Consider the following 13,913-nt stretch of genomic DNA (forward strand, 5'->3'; position numbering starts at 1 on the left):
AAAATGAATGTATAACTTTGATGAAAGGTTTTGATCCACTTCAAATGTTGACTACTATATATTATATATATATATATATATATAAAATATAACATAAATATTATTATCAAAATATACATTATTGAACATTATAAAAAGAATTTATATCCATGTTAAATGTTGACTATGTTATTTATTATTATCATTAAACATTTCTTTATTAAATACCAATTAAAAGCCCAATAGCTGCTTATTATAATCTTGGGTCAGGGTCAGCTTTAAATGTGTAAAAGCGCTTTTTCCCCCTCTGTGGGTATTAGAGATTACAGGCTGTAATGGAGTCCAGTAGACAGTAATCAGGGAATTTAAATGTATGTGTGTGTGTGTGTGTGTGTGTGTGTGTGTGTGAGTGTGTGTGTGTGTGTGTGTGTGTGTGTGTGTGTGTGTGTGTGTGTGTGTGTGTGTGTGTGTGTGTGAGAGTGTGTGTGTGTGTGTGTGTGTGTGTGTGTGTGTGTGTGTGTGTGTGTGTGTGTGTGTGTGTGTGTGTGTGTGTGTGACTCGCCATGCATGGGAAAGCAAATTCAGAAATTAATCTGATAAATCAATCAAACGGTGAAGTGAGTTTGAGCTGACACATAAGAAGCTAGATCTGATTACCAAGAAAAAAGCAGCGACGGCACTAACCGTACCGCATACCCTTTGTTCATTGTTTCCCAGCTCAAGCTGCAGTGTTTTACAACACTGACTGCATGGCTGCTCAGTCCACATAGTAAAGTTTCCGTGATTTTATGCACATAAAATTAATCTCTTAAATGTACATTTGAATGCCACAATAATTAATTCTACAATCTGGCCATTGAGTTTGTGGTTATGCCATATAGGTTTGGTCTACCTGGGTCCACGATGTTCGTCCAGGTGAATGTGACAGTGTGGGCTGACTGGTTCTGGACGGATATGAATGGTGATCACATCAAATGGAACCTCGGCTCGATATTCCTTCATCCATGCGTTAAACGTCGGCATCAGGGCCATCGGAGGGTCTGTGTACAACTGCCTCAGGTGAGGATCAACACACCTCCCTTAAAACAGAAGTAAGGCGCATTTAATGGTTTTATACTGATTACCAGTGCACTGTAAAAAATAATTGTCAAAATAATGTCAAAATAATTAATTGCTTTGAGTAGGGTAAACTTCAATTAAACAAATTAGTTCAATCAAATTAACTTTTATGAGTATTTATTTAGCACTTTATTTTTCTTTTAACTCCACAAAACTAACACATTTAAACACATTAATTGTTTTGTTTAATTTAAACAGTTAAATTTGACTGAAACAGGGCTGGGATTTCTATTTCCCAGCATGCTTTGCCATGAGACTCGAAATGGTGAGTAAATGCTAAAATTAAGTGTTACATAATGCTTTTTGTGCAAGATTAATGTTAAGTGGGAGTTTTAGTAGTGTTTATTGTTTTGCTATGCTAATTTAGTGTATCAATGTGTTATGTGCTAGTCTCTGTTATGTGTTTTTTTTTGGGGGGGGGGGGGGGGGGGGGGTTCATGTTGACGAGTGGAACATGAGCTTAGTTTGAGAACAGAAATATGATAATTGTTCTAATTCGCTGTACTCTAGCAATTGCTATGCCATGCTAATACTATCAAAGCATTGTGGTACCAATTAGAAAGTTAGAATTTACTGAATAATAGTTAAAGCTAGTAGCCACATTGCCAATACTAAAAAATATTTAAGTTGAGACATGATAATTCTAAGTTAAATGTATGAATTAACTTACTCAAATATTTCAAGTTAAGAGCAAATAAAATGTACGAGTACAAAATATAAATCTGCCAGTTCTGCTTACTTAAACTTTGAATTTCTTCACTTAAAATTTTGATGTAACTGGTTGCCTAATTTTTTTTCAGTTTTGCCAACTTCGGGTTTATAGTGCAGTTATTACATTGGCAAATGTATTTTTATTAAGTAAAAACAGTAGGTGCTTTATAAAAACAAATGTTTATTTGTAATTCTTATAGTCAGGTTAATATGTTACCACATGGTACTTACCTTTTCTTGACAGTGAATCTGATGCCTCTGGGCTCTTTGGCTCATCCAAACTGTTGGAATTATAGAAAGTACAGCGATTTTAAGTAGAAAACTCAACAAGTGCTCTAAAATACTTTATTAATGCAGGTGATTGGAAGAATGGAACGTTAGCAGATTGTTTTCCAGGAATAGCAAAAGCAAGCATTTTATGACTTTCCCCTCCTCATTTTAACATATAAAAACAATCAGTGTTCAGAAAAGGTGTCTTAACTTAGTAAGATGCTCAAGGACTGTTATAACTTTGTACAACAGAGCTTTTTTTAACCATTTTTAAATGAAAGAATATGTGAAATTATGCTATTCTGAAAATGCAAACGTGTATTTGACAGTTTTTTTTTAATTGTAAACCATTTCAAATATTTTAATAATATTAACTAAAAGAGAATAATTCACTCAATAGGGATTTTCTCAAGTTTCTTTACATTGACAGATGATGTGCGAGAATGAGAAAATTAAAAGGAAAAAAAGGGAATATATAAAAGTAAGACATCAGGGGGTTTGGGAGATATTGTGTGAGAAATACTGTAAAAACAAATGTTTTGACTGGACTGCAGATGACCTAATGCACCACAGGCTTAAAACAGGACATCACTAAGAATGATTGAATACAAAGCAATTTGTATGAAATTATCTCCGGACCCTTGCAGAATTTTGCACGCCTACAGCATAACTCATCTCGTCGTTGGAGAAAGGATAAGTCTTGATGATATAACCCGGGGAATCTGCAAATGTGTCATGATGTGCAAGTATGTGTGTAACCTTTCAGTCTGATGTCTTCTCATGTAGTAAAGACTGAGTTCTTGGAGCAGGGCCATGAGAGCTGGTCTCCATCCATAATCATGTGCGCTGAGGGACTCTCCCTGGATTAGATCATGGCGGAGATCATCAGGAGGAGAAGATATAGGGTACAGCTGCCAACACACACACACACACTTGATTTATTTAACAGACAAAAATGCACAACAGGGACATACAGGTTTATTATGCGATAAGTTTACATGGAAAGATCCTTCAAACATTATGCATGTTTGCATGTCAAATTCAATTAAATGTATGGCTGTTAGTCCATATTAAGAAGCATGTATACTATAGCTAATATGAGCATATTTAAAAGTACATAAAATGTGTCTTTACCAGCTGGAAGGGTCCTGGTCTATTGAGGTGCTGATTAAACTGCCGCAGTAAATGCATCTCATCTGGAGGCAGACACAGACCGTTTGGCCCCTCACAGTCACCGTACTGCAGCACGAGTTCAAATAATTAGGCCACAATTAATGATTAATGATAAAAACTATTGATGTGCATGGGGGAAAAGAAGACTATTTTAGAAAGCAACAAAGAAGACAAGGAAATTGAACTAAATAAAAAATTGACTGTTTGTAAAGCATGGGAAATGACTTATTTGACATTTTAATTCCATTTTTATTAAATAGGCCTCATTCATGAAACACAAGCAGAAAAAAAAATACTTTGGACTGAATTGAATGCATTTACTGCAAGAATGGGTTCATAAAATTAGTTCTACTCGTAAATGTCCTTTTAAATTTACATATGTTTAAAATCACACAAACTCAGTGGCGGTTTTATTTTACATGGACCAAGTTGCATCATGGGGGCAAATATGGTAAGATAATATGACTGAATATATCTCGGTAAAACCTGTGATTGGACATTTTATTTCCTCTCACAGAATAAATGTTCTGAAAACATTTTTTGGATGTGCCTACATCCACTCCAAAAGGAGTGAGTCAGGACACATAAAAAAAAGAGAACTGTGTTTATTAATTAACTTTGAAAACATAAGGACACACGGACGTCCGTTTTACCTTTTGGGTCTCTTCCTGCGTGCTAAGAGGTGAACTGGGCTCACTGTTGCATACTGGGAAAAGCAGTTTCAGCACATCCTCCAGCATATACTCTTTGGCTATCTGTCCGTCAAAGTGAGGGTCCTTCATTCCATCAAAGTGTAGATCAGTCTGAAGCTGTGACAGAAAGTGTGTGTTGATATGCTGCCATCTAGTGGTCATATCGAGAGCTTGTTGCATGGGAGAATGGGAGATCATGGATGGGTGTTCATTCTTACCTTCACCACCACTGGACGAAGAGAAGCGTTATAGTGCAATGAGAAGGTCATTAACTGAAAACACAGCTTACACCTATAAGAAAAAAAAACAAATAACCAAGATTTTATACATTGAGCTGATCAACATATATATTATAAAATTATGTATACAGTATAGCCAAAAGTATTATTAATAAAACAAATTATTAAATCAATGGCTTTTAAGTTAAATACAGGACAAACACAGTTTTAGTCATGCATTAAAAAAAACATTTATCAGGTTTAAATAGTTTGGTAACACTTTAAAATAAGGTCAACATTAGTATTTGTCCTATTCTTCTGCAATCCAGGTTTGTTTGAGCTGCGCCCTCTACTGTACAGGTGTGAATTTACAGTTATTATTTTAATATTATTTATTAGTTTATTAAAAACAAACAAGCAAGAAACTAGGTAATGCAATTAGTTACTTAATGAATTACTTTTAAAAGTAACTTTCCTCAACACTGATAACAAATATATTGCCCAACGCATTATATGATTTTATTTTACGACTGTAAAGTGTAACCAGTATTTTTATAATCTGTTGTTATATAACAACAAAAGACACACTTTTTTAAGATTAAAGTATGTGGGCACTTTCTGGATGATGTGTGTTTATGACCTTGGTGAAGAGCTGCTCTCCTTCGTGGATAATAGAGCAGCTTTCAGGATGTCGCTGATAACGTGATTCATGTGATCAATGGCTTGATGAGAGAGCAAAAGACCCAGTCTTTCTCTAAAGAATACCTGCAACTGAAAGAGAGAGAGAGGTCTGACACAGTACATAAACCCAAAGATGAAGAGCATCAATAACAGAGAGATCTCATCACTCCATCATTCAGCATCCGTTCAGTCTCTCTCTAAACAAATTGAGCAGAACACTGCAAATTCTACACTACAAAACCTGTTCATCAATGCTGATTTACCAGTGACATGCTCTCCCACATGGAAGACAAACTTTAACTGTCAACAAGTTTTAGTACGAGTTGTCACCACCTAGTGGAGATCGAGTTATAAAGGATATTTACGGTATAAATACAATTTTCTGGGTGAACCAATTACATAGCTATAAAATAATTATTTAGAAGTCAGAAACATTTCCTATTCAGCTTGTCATTTTTAAAAAAAAAATAATTTTGCATAGTGTTTAGCCTATGCAGTTAAAGGGATAGTTCACCCAAAAATGAAAGTTCTGACATTTACTCACCCTCAAGTTGTTGCAAAACTATATTCATTTCAAGATTCTGAAGAATGTGGGTAACCAAATATTCTGGTCCCCACTGACTTCCATAGTATAGAAATAAAAATACTATGGAAGTCAATGGGGACCAGAAACTGTTTGTTTACCAACATTCTTCAAAATATCTTCCTTTATATTCAACAGAAGAAAGAACGTCATGCAGGTTTGGAACAACTTGAGGGTGAGTGAATAATGACAACTTTCATTTTTGGGTGAGCCATCCCTTTAATATTAACTTTAATAAATCCCAGCGTTTTCAAGAACATCTTTGTGAACAGTAAAAATATTAAATGTGTATTTGGCACGCTAACTTTGTGAGTGATCTGTACACAGTATCATCACATGAGAGAAACCATTCCACTGTACACTGCAGTACAACAGACAGAGGAAGTTGATGAACCCACCTGAAGAGTAATGACAGAGCAGTACCGTTAGGGGGCAGTAGAAGAACAATTGTTTATGCTTGTGAAATGACATAGACCACACAAAACATGTACTAAACCATCTTAATTAGGAGCTACCATAGACATAACTTTAACCCTAACATTATTTTTAATGAAGATGACACTAAGGAGAGATTTTGTCACAAGGACACATTGTTGCCCACAAACGGTCTAAGGCAGTTTTGCATAACATCGTGATCTATATCACACGGCACGCACACACACAAACACGCACACACACACACACACTCACACAGGACCAGAGGGGAACGAGCCGACCTTTATGAAGGCTTTATAGTGATCTGCTTGTTTGTCAGGACTCTTTTATCAACCATTGAAACTCAGTAAACATGATCTGTCTCATATTAGATCTCAATGTGCCCTCCAGCTGTTTACAAGACTGACTGAAGCCTCTTAAGTAATCTGGCATCACACACACACACACACACACAGCAATGAGAGCAGTGTTTCACAGCTGCGTGGACGCCTAATAAACATCACATGAGGAATAAATGCTTAGCCAAGCCTTCATCATCAGTAAACTGCAGCACAGGGACACACACTGCAATATTAAGACTAGAGAAATCTCATCTGATCTGATTTAAAAAATATAAATGCTTATCAAAATAGCCAAAAGGCACCTAATAATGATTTCTAAGCTCATTTGAGTATTGACATGCAGATATTGTTTTATTTAAACTGTAATTGTTTTACAGCTTTCTCACTCTAAGGAAAATGTTTCCTTACCTCAATAGCATAACTAGCTTTATCCAGGTGGGTTTTGACCAAGGCTGTGCGGTGGACGAAAGCGGTCAGCGGTGTTGCAGAGGTAACCAGGACGTATACATTTACAGTAGCATTCAGGCCCTGATTGTCCGAGCGTGTGATTGGCTGCCTCCTGTAGGACACAATCACAACAACTCTGAAGAAAAACATTTTTGGTTGGCCATTTCCCTCAGATGTGGCATGACTTACTGTTGATCTTCAGCAGTGTTTGGGCTTCCCTCTTGTGGAGATGTGGTAAAAGCACAGGCTGAAGGGTGTATGGGTAATGTCACTCCTGAGAAAAGAAAAACAGAGAAGGCAGAGGAGAATAGAGTCAGGCACATTGATTTCCTCTGTGAGGAAGACGCATAGCACATGCATCGACATGAAGGCCAAAACTACTTCAATTCTTTCCACAAAGACCTCCAGACATCTGTCTAGAGATCCCACGTTAGCGAATCGTTGAGTCTCACCACGTTTCTCACATGCAGGTTTTGCTTCTGTGATAAATAAACTGAGCTGCTTGCCTTACTGATAACCGTCGACACAAAGCAGCCTCATAACCTCATAAGTGATTGATTTTGGATGCACTACATAGGCAGAAAGTGCAAAACAAACATGAAGCACACAAGAGACTTTAATCTCAGATTATTTAAATAGAATTTGACACTAGCGTGGTGCTAAGCTAACAGCAAGCTAGTCAGAAAATTTCACTGCACACAAATATTAGGTAAAAAATTTCCTTTTTAAAAAGTAATTGACGTTTTCCTCGCTTCATCTGCCATGTTAGAATGACTTTCAATGTCGCAATGCATTCCTTTCTCCATGAAAAGATGTGCAATTCTGCCTCAGAATTTGGTTAAAACAAGGTAGGTCTCTTATGCTCACCAAGACTGAATTTATTCAATCAAAAATACAGTAAAAACAGTAATACTGTGAATATTACAATTTAAAGTAACTGAATAACATCATTCCAATATGCGGATTCAATGCTCAAAAACATTCCTTCTTATTATTGTTATTATCAATGTTAAACACAGTTGTGCTGCTTAATATTTTTGTGGAAACCATGATTCATTTTTTTCATGATTCTTTGATGAATAAAAAGTTCAAAAGTACAGCATTTATCTGAAATATGTTGTTTGTAACAGTGCAAAAGACTATGATAAATGTAATACATCCTTGCTGAATTTGAACAGTAGTATATGTTTTGCAATATGGACACATTCTCAATGGAAACATTGTTAACAAAGAGACTACATATCTTCATTCACTTCTGAAACTGCCAGAAGTTGCATTTTAGAGTGACATGTGCCAGGCGTGACACGACAAAACAACTAGCGATAAAAGCTTTCTCTTCAAAGCAGCCACATTCGCATCAAGTGATGAGTCTCAGTTCATTTTGTCAGTCTCTTCAGTTCGTATTTCTGTGGTGGTGCACAAGGCTCCATTGCTAGAGCCAGATCACGGTCCTGTGAGGCCATTTGCATTATATAGGATCATTTGATTGCAATTATAACCAACTTAAAGACCAATAGAAATCAAAGTGTGTGCAGTGTGCAAATGTGTGTTTATAGGCTTCATATCAACACATGCACTCAGCATTTCTGAGTGAGAGAGTGATTTGGCACTGCTGTGCGAATGTAAATTCCTTCACTGATTCTAGTCCCTGTGTGTGTCACCATTTAATCAGAAACACACACGTGAGAAAGGATGCCAATATACCACACAACTGAAGCAATGCTTAAGACCCTCAAACATCTCTACATTACACATCTACAAACCTTGTTCTGTTAACCCACACCACACCAGCCTTGGGCCCCGTTTCAAACCCCAAACCCTTATGAAACACTTGGAAAAACATCAGGATCTCTGTAACTCGGGCTTCTGCCAAAGTCCTGGTCACTCCCAACCCAAGTGTGTGAGCTATGCTGAGTTTACATTCAACTTGGTGACTGACCTGTCCATGTCATATTTGTGCACCCTACTGTACGCCTGCCTTCAGATATGATTATAAAGAGGACACAACCTTGCCTAGCCAAACCCCAAACACCAGGACTCAATCGTTCTTGTTTCTGTGGGCGACGGGCCAACAGGAAGGACAATATTGTTTCAGAGCCGGAGACAAAGCCTCCTTTTCTGAAGCTGGGCGGTCTTGATGCCACAGGGGCAGCGGGTGAAAAATCGGTCATTATTGTCACAAAACATAGGCACTGTCATCCTCCTCCTTTGAGGTCTTTCAGTGGTGATGCCCATAATTGGTTTAAAGTAGTTAAATTAAGCATGATCAAGTTCAAAGAGCTTCGTAAATACGGCGTTCCTCTGACATTTAAGAAAATTCACTATTGCTGAAATTAAATGTCATTTATTATTTGCACTTACCTTTTAATATCCATGCAACATATCACCCTTGACACTGACTTTTATAAGCAATTACAGAGAAAACCTTAAAACACTCCAATACACTGCTGACTGAAGTGCGTCACTCACTCACACACACACACACACACACACACACACACACACACACACACACACACACACACACACACACACACACACACACACACACATACACAGAGACACAGACACAGACACACACACACACATTCTTGTACATCTATCTTTATGAGGACATTCATTAACACAATGCAATCTCTAGCCGCTTACCCTAACCTTACCCATCACAACTAAGTGCCTAACCCGAACCCTTACCCTAAACCTACCCTTAACCCAATTATAACCTTATCCCTAAAACCAAGTCTTGACCCTCAAACAGGCCTTTAAAGGGGTCTCAGAAAGTGAGGACCGGACAAAATGTCCTCACTTTACTCTCTTTGTCCTCACTCCAATGGTCTAAAACTCAAACTGGTCCTCACAAAGATAGTTGTACAAGAACACACACACACACACACACACACACACACACACACACACACACACCACTGTCAGAAATGTCAGTTAAATTGAGAATGGACTTTGTTTTTCCAACCAATTTAAATGATGAATCTTTATTATAAAGGAATTTGAAATCCTAATGAAAGCCAAAGAGCTCCAAAGGGGTTGTTTTTGACCCAGTGTTGTTTTTGTTAACTTTGGCAATTTATATAAAGCTGAAATAAAATAAAATATGAAAAAAATAACATAATTTGACAAAACAAAACAAAAAATAGAAACATAAACTTAAAATGTTGCCTTGGTAACTAACTGATAAGTTTAAGATGAAGTACTAAATTAAATGTAAAAATAAATATTACAAAAACGTATAAAAATAACAAAAGCGTATATAATTACTAAAACTTAAATTCAAATGAAAACTGAAAAGATGAAAAATATATAATTCAAAATATAAATAAATTCAACAATATAATTAATACATGGCACATAATTAAAAAATGGTTCAAACTCTTTCAAATAAATATATTTTTTAGTGTTCCACAGATGAAAGTAAGCCATACAGGTTTGGAACAACATTAAGTTGAGTAAATGACAGAAATTTATTTTTTATGAGAACATATCCCTTTTAGTTTCTTGTAAAATGTCAACTTCTTGCAAAAACATGTCATATTATTTTAGAAGACTTCGAATATAGCGCACGTCACTACTTTTATGGTGATTTTATTTTATTTTTTTAAAACCCCAGATCACTGGACTGCTTTTGTCATACAGAAAAGAGAAACATGAATATGCAAAACGTCTCCTTTTGTGTTCCACAGAAAAAACTCAATCAACACTTTAAAAACTGCTCATATCATGTTGTGGCTGCAAATATTAATGTCTCAGTATCAGTGTTAAAAACTAAAATGCCTGGAACATTCCGGCTCACCTGACAACTGGCTGTCCGTCAAAAACCGGCAGACTCCGCCCATGTCCAGAAACGCTCCGGCAAAGGCTGGTATTATGTTAACCTGTGTGAAGAGGTCAGAGTTTAACCAAGACCACCCTGATGGATAGTTTAAAAACCTTTAAAACAGTCTTTCTGTAATGCCTAAAGATCCTGCGAGATGACTAATGGCCCACGAGCGAAAGAGATTTAATAACTGACACAGTAAGTAGCAGTTGCTCTTGGATCAATTCCAGAACTATAACTGACCCAAGAAACTCGCAACAGCTGGGATATTTAAGCAAATCTGATCATTATATTAGCATTACTAAATACAGGTTTAAAATTAATTGTAAGTAAAATACAAGAATGGCTCAAGCTCTTCTATATTTTCTGCATTTAGAGAGAGATGTTGGAATGTTTTACTGCGTCCTGGTTTCTATAAACATTTCCTTTGAACCTCTGGACCGGATCTTATTTCACATGCATTTCAAACAAAAAGCATTTGGCATAAGCACTTGGCTTTTGTGTTTGATTTTCCTTCTCAGTTTCAGATCTATAACAGGCCATATTTTTTTAAATGATTGTGCATTACATTTGATCATAAACAGGAATCTCTTGAAGAGCGCTGGATGTGATTTCGGTCAGCTATAGGGAGTGGGTGGTCTTACCCTCTGGTGGTGATGCGGATGGGCAAAGTTGATTTTTCGCAGGCAACTTTTTTCAGAGCCCTTTAGACATATCAAGACAGACCAGTCTCTTCCATCTGTGTTCAAGAGAGAGTGTATTTAGCATTTAGATGAAAAAATAAAGTAAGAAAAAAGATGGTAAGATCAGCACTGATATATGCTGATGACAGTTTGCCAAAAAGAGATGATTAAGGCAGTTCAGCACACACTTTTTTTGGCTAAATCTAAATAAGGACGTACATTTCTATTGTTTTTTTAAATAAAGTTCAATATAATAATTTATTACTACTGTAGATGAATCCAAACCCTATTCCTAAACAACTTTTTATTATAATTTAAAGGCCCCATGAATTCAAAATTGTGTGTCCCAATTTATACATTCCTGTTTCACCAGTAAATGTCGAAATACCATCATTTTATTGAGGAATGTCCCTAAAGGGAGGTTTTGTCATATTTAGCTCACTTCTAGGGACAATGGTCCCCAAAGTATAGCTGAGTAAACACTGAAAAAGAACACAAAAACTTAAGTGAAGCTGTCTGTATTTTCATAATATTGAGATAAGGAAGAAAGCTTAAGGCTTGGAAAAATCTTCAATCTAATAATAAAGGCGGCCAATAGTTGTGAAGTCCTTTTGCAGTCCTAAAAATGAGGACAAAAGTGGATTACATAACGCTGTGGCAACACTAAGCGCAGTCAGGAAGAAAATGAGACATAGCCAATTTTCCATTTGGAATAAGATTGCCTTTGTGTATACTTGACATTCTTTTAACTTTTTTATTTCTTTTGTACAGCTTTGAATTAAAAGAGGGACGCTCATGGTTTCGATCAAGACATCAAAGACATGTAGCCCCCATATATGGTGTACGCAATCTCTCTGCATGCAAAAATATATGATTTATGAGTGGCGTTTTTAATTCACAGAATGCTAGACCAGAGGTTCAGATGTCCAATTAGCCATATAGAAAGCACAATATGGTCGGCCCACTTGAAACAGGATATATTAAGGCACATAATGGGTCATATCCTGAGCTTCATTACATTACAGCTTAATTAATCGACCAAAAATAAATATATAAAATTATTGTTGTTGTTGTTGTTGTTAATACTAATAATAATAAATTGCAACCAACCAATCAGATTAAGGGTTAATGTTAAGATTACGAACAATTATAGGGATAGGACTGATTAATAGGAATGTTCAAAAGGATATTGATCCAGGAACATTCAACTTGGTGAAATCAAGTCGATTGTGCATTTGTAATGTTTATTAATGCTTTAGAAATTTGAACCATTGTTTATTGAGCTAATAAAACTTCTTTAAATTCTTTGAGAGAGAGACTGGAAAAAGCACATCTGGTAGTTATTGTGGTAGTCAGCAGTGCTCCAGGAAATGGGCTGGTGTGTATTTGGCATAAAGTCCAAACATTTGTGCCTGAGTGCCGTCCCAGCCCAAACAACAGGAAGTACTGTTTATAGCCAAATCAGCCCTCTTGTCCCTCCTGATATGATCATGATAATTTCAGCTCATTCTATACAAATAATGCTGTTAACAGCACATCATTTCTAATCAATTCCATACATTTGAATTCTTCTGCTTCACGGTTTTCCCATGGTTTCCAGTGGAGTTCCAGGCCAAAGCCTTGACAACAGCCTGTGGCTGCTGCAGACTAAACAGCCTATAGTTAAATTAGCATCTCATTAATCTGTACTGACTCTATAACTGTACTGACTATATAACTGTCACCACATGTGAATCTATGATCAGACACTTTGCACTTTTACACTATCTTAGATGTTTAATGTGCCAGTAATGGAATAGCAATGGAAAGGACACTGATGCCTCCAGCGTTCTTGGCATTAAGATGAGTGTATGTATCAGTAGCGCATCTGTGTATGTTTTTGGTAAAGTTGTTTGGGTGGAGCTGTTGGCCTGATGACCTCAAAGTTTTTGATGTGGTTGGCAGGTCTGGCCGTAAATCTCACTGACAGCTGCTGACAACCTGTCTTAGTCCGCAGCGGCAAACAAACACCTGCTCAGTTCCTCACATAATACACATGTACATACTTGCATGGCCTCATAAAATGAATATAAAAATAAAATAAATAAAATATTATAAAAAAAAAAAATTAAATTAAATTAAATAATGAAGTGGCATCCAAATAAATTAAGTTTGAATAATAAAAGTAAATGCATTTATAACGTTACAAAAGATTTCTCTATCAAATAAATGCTGTTCCTTTGAACTCTCTATTAATCAAAGAATCCTGTAAAAATTCTAGGTCTAGGCAAAACATCTCATTTAATCTGATACCATAATTAGTCATTCAAAGTATAACATATAATTTATACTAAATTGGAAAAATGGAAAATAGAGGCTTTTCATTAGTAGACTGACATTTGGTCCTCACTGTATTTTGTTTGTATTTATTCACCCACAATAATGTGTCATTACATCATTCATTCAGCCAATGTGGTACTCAAAAGGACTTAAAACAGTTATGTAAAAAAAATGTATTGTTTATTTTTTAAGAAAGGACTCGAAATCACATTTAACTACCTCAATTTGTGGTAATAAAGTTGCATAATACTAGTTTATGCATCAATATAAATATCAGGATGAATTATGACATAACCAAGTATCAATGGTCGACGCTATGTACGTGAAAGACATTTACAGAAACGAAACGGCACAGTTTGCTAGAGAGGCCTCCATCTCAATCACCTCTCTGTGTGCAGCCAGGAGATGAGGAGGAGGGTTTTAGGACCCCAGC

The 13,913-nt window shown here is 36.3% G+C and overlaps 1 protein-coding gene across 2 annotated transcripts in view; it reads right to left on the reverse strand.

The window, feature by feature from the left end:
• cped1 (cadherin-like and PC-esterase domain containing 1) overlaps window positions 1-13,913 on the reverse strand; it is a gene marked incomplete at its 3' end in the record, with an annotated part of 48,177 nt that overhangs the window by 24,638 nt on the left and 9,626 nt on the right. For both annotated transcript variants that reach the window (XM_079868114.1, XM_079868115.1), the window contains exons 3-13: window positions 11,123-11,217; window positions 10,455-10,536; window positions 6,839-6,923; window positions 6,611-6,761; window positions 4,803-4,933; window positions 4,163-4,235; window positions 3,906-4,061; window positions 3,214-3,318; window positions 2,839-2,990; window positions 2,041-2,090; window positions 872-1,058 (exon numbers count right to left, since the gene is read on the reverse strand). In XM_079868114.1, the coding sequence (XP_079724240.1) occupies window positions 872-1,058; window positions 2,041-2,090; window positions 2,839-2,990; window positions 3,214-3,318; window positions 3,906-4,061; window positions 4,163-4,235; window positions 4,803-4,933; window positions 6,611-6,761; window positions 6,839-6,923; window positions 10,455-10,536; window positions 11,123-11,217 (1,267 nt within the window). The remainder of the gene's footprint in view (window positions 1-871; window positions 1,059-2,040; window positions 2,091-2,838; window positions 2,991-3,213; window positions 3,319-3,905; window positions 4,062-4,162; window positions 4,236-4,802; window positions 4,934-6,610; window positions 6,762-6,838; window positions 6,924-10,454; window positions 10,537-11,122; window positions 11,218-13,913) is intronic.

This window comes from Squalius cephalus, assembly GCF_949319135.1.
Source record: "Squalius cephalus genome assembly, chromosome: 4".
Lineage (NCBI taxonomy): Eukaryota > Metazoa > Chordata > Actinopteri > Cypriniformes > Leuciscidae > Squalius > Squalius cephalus.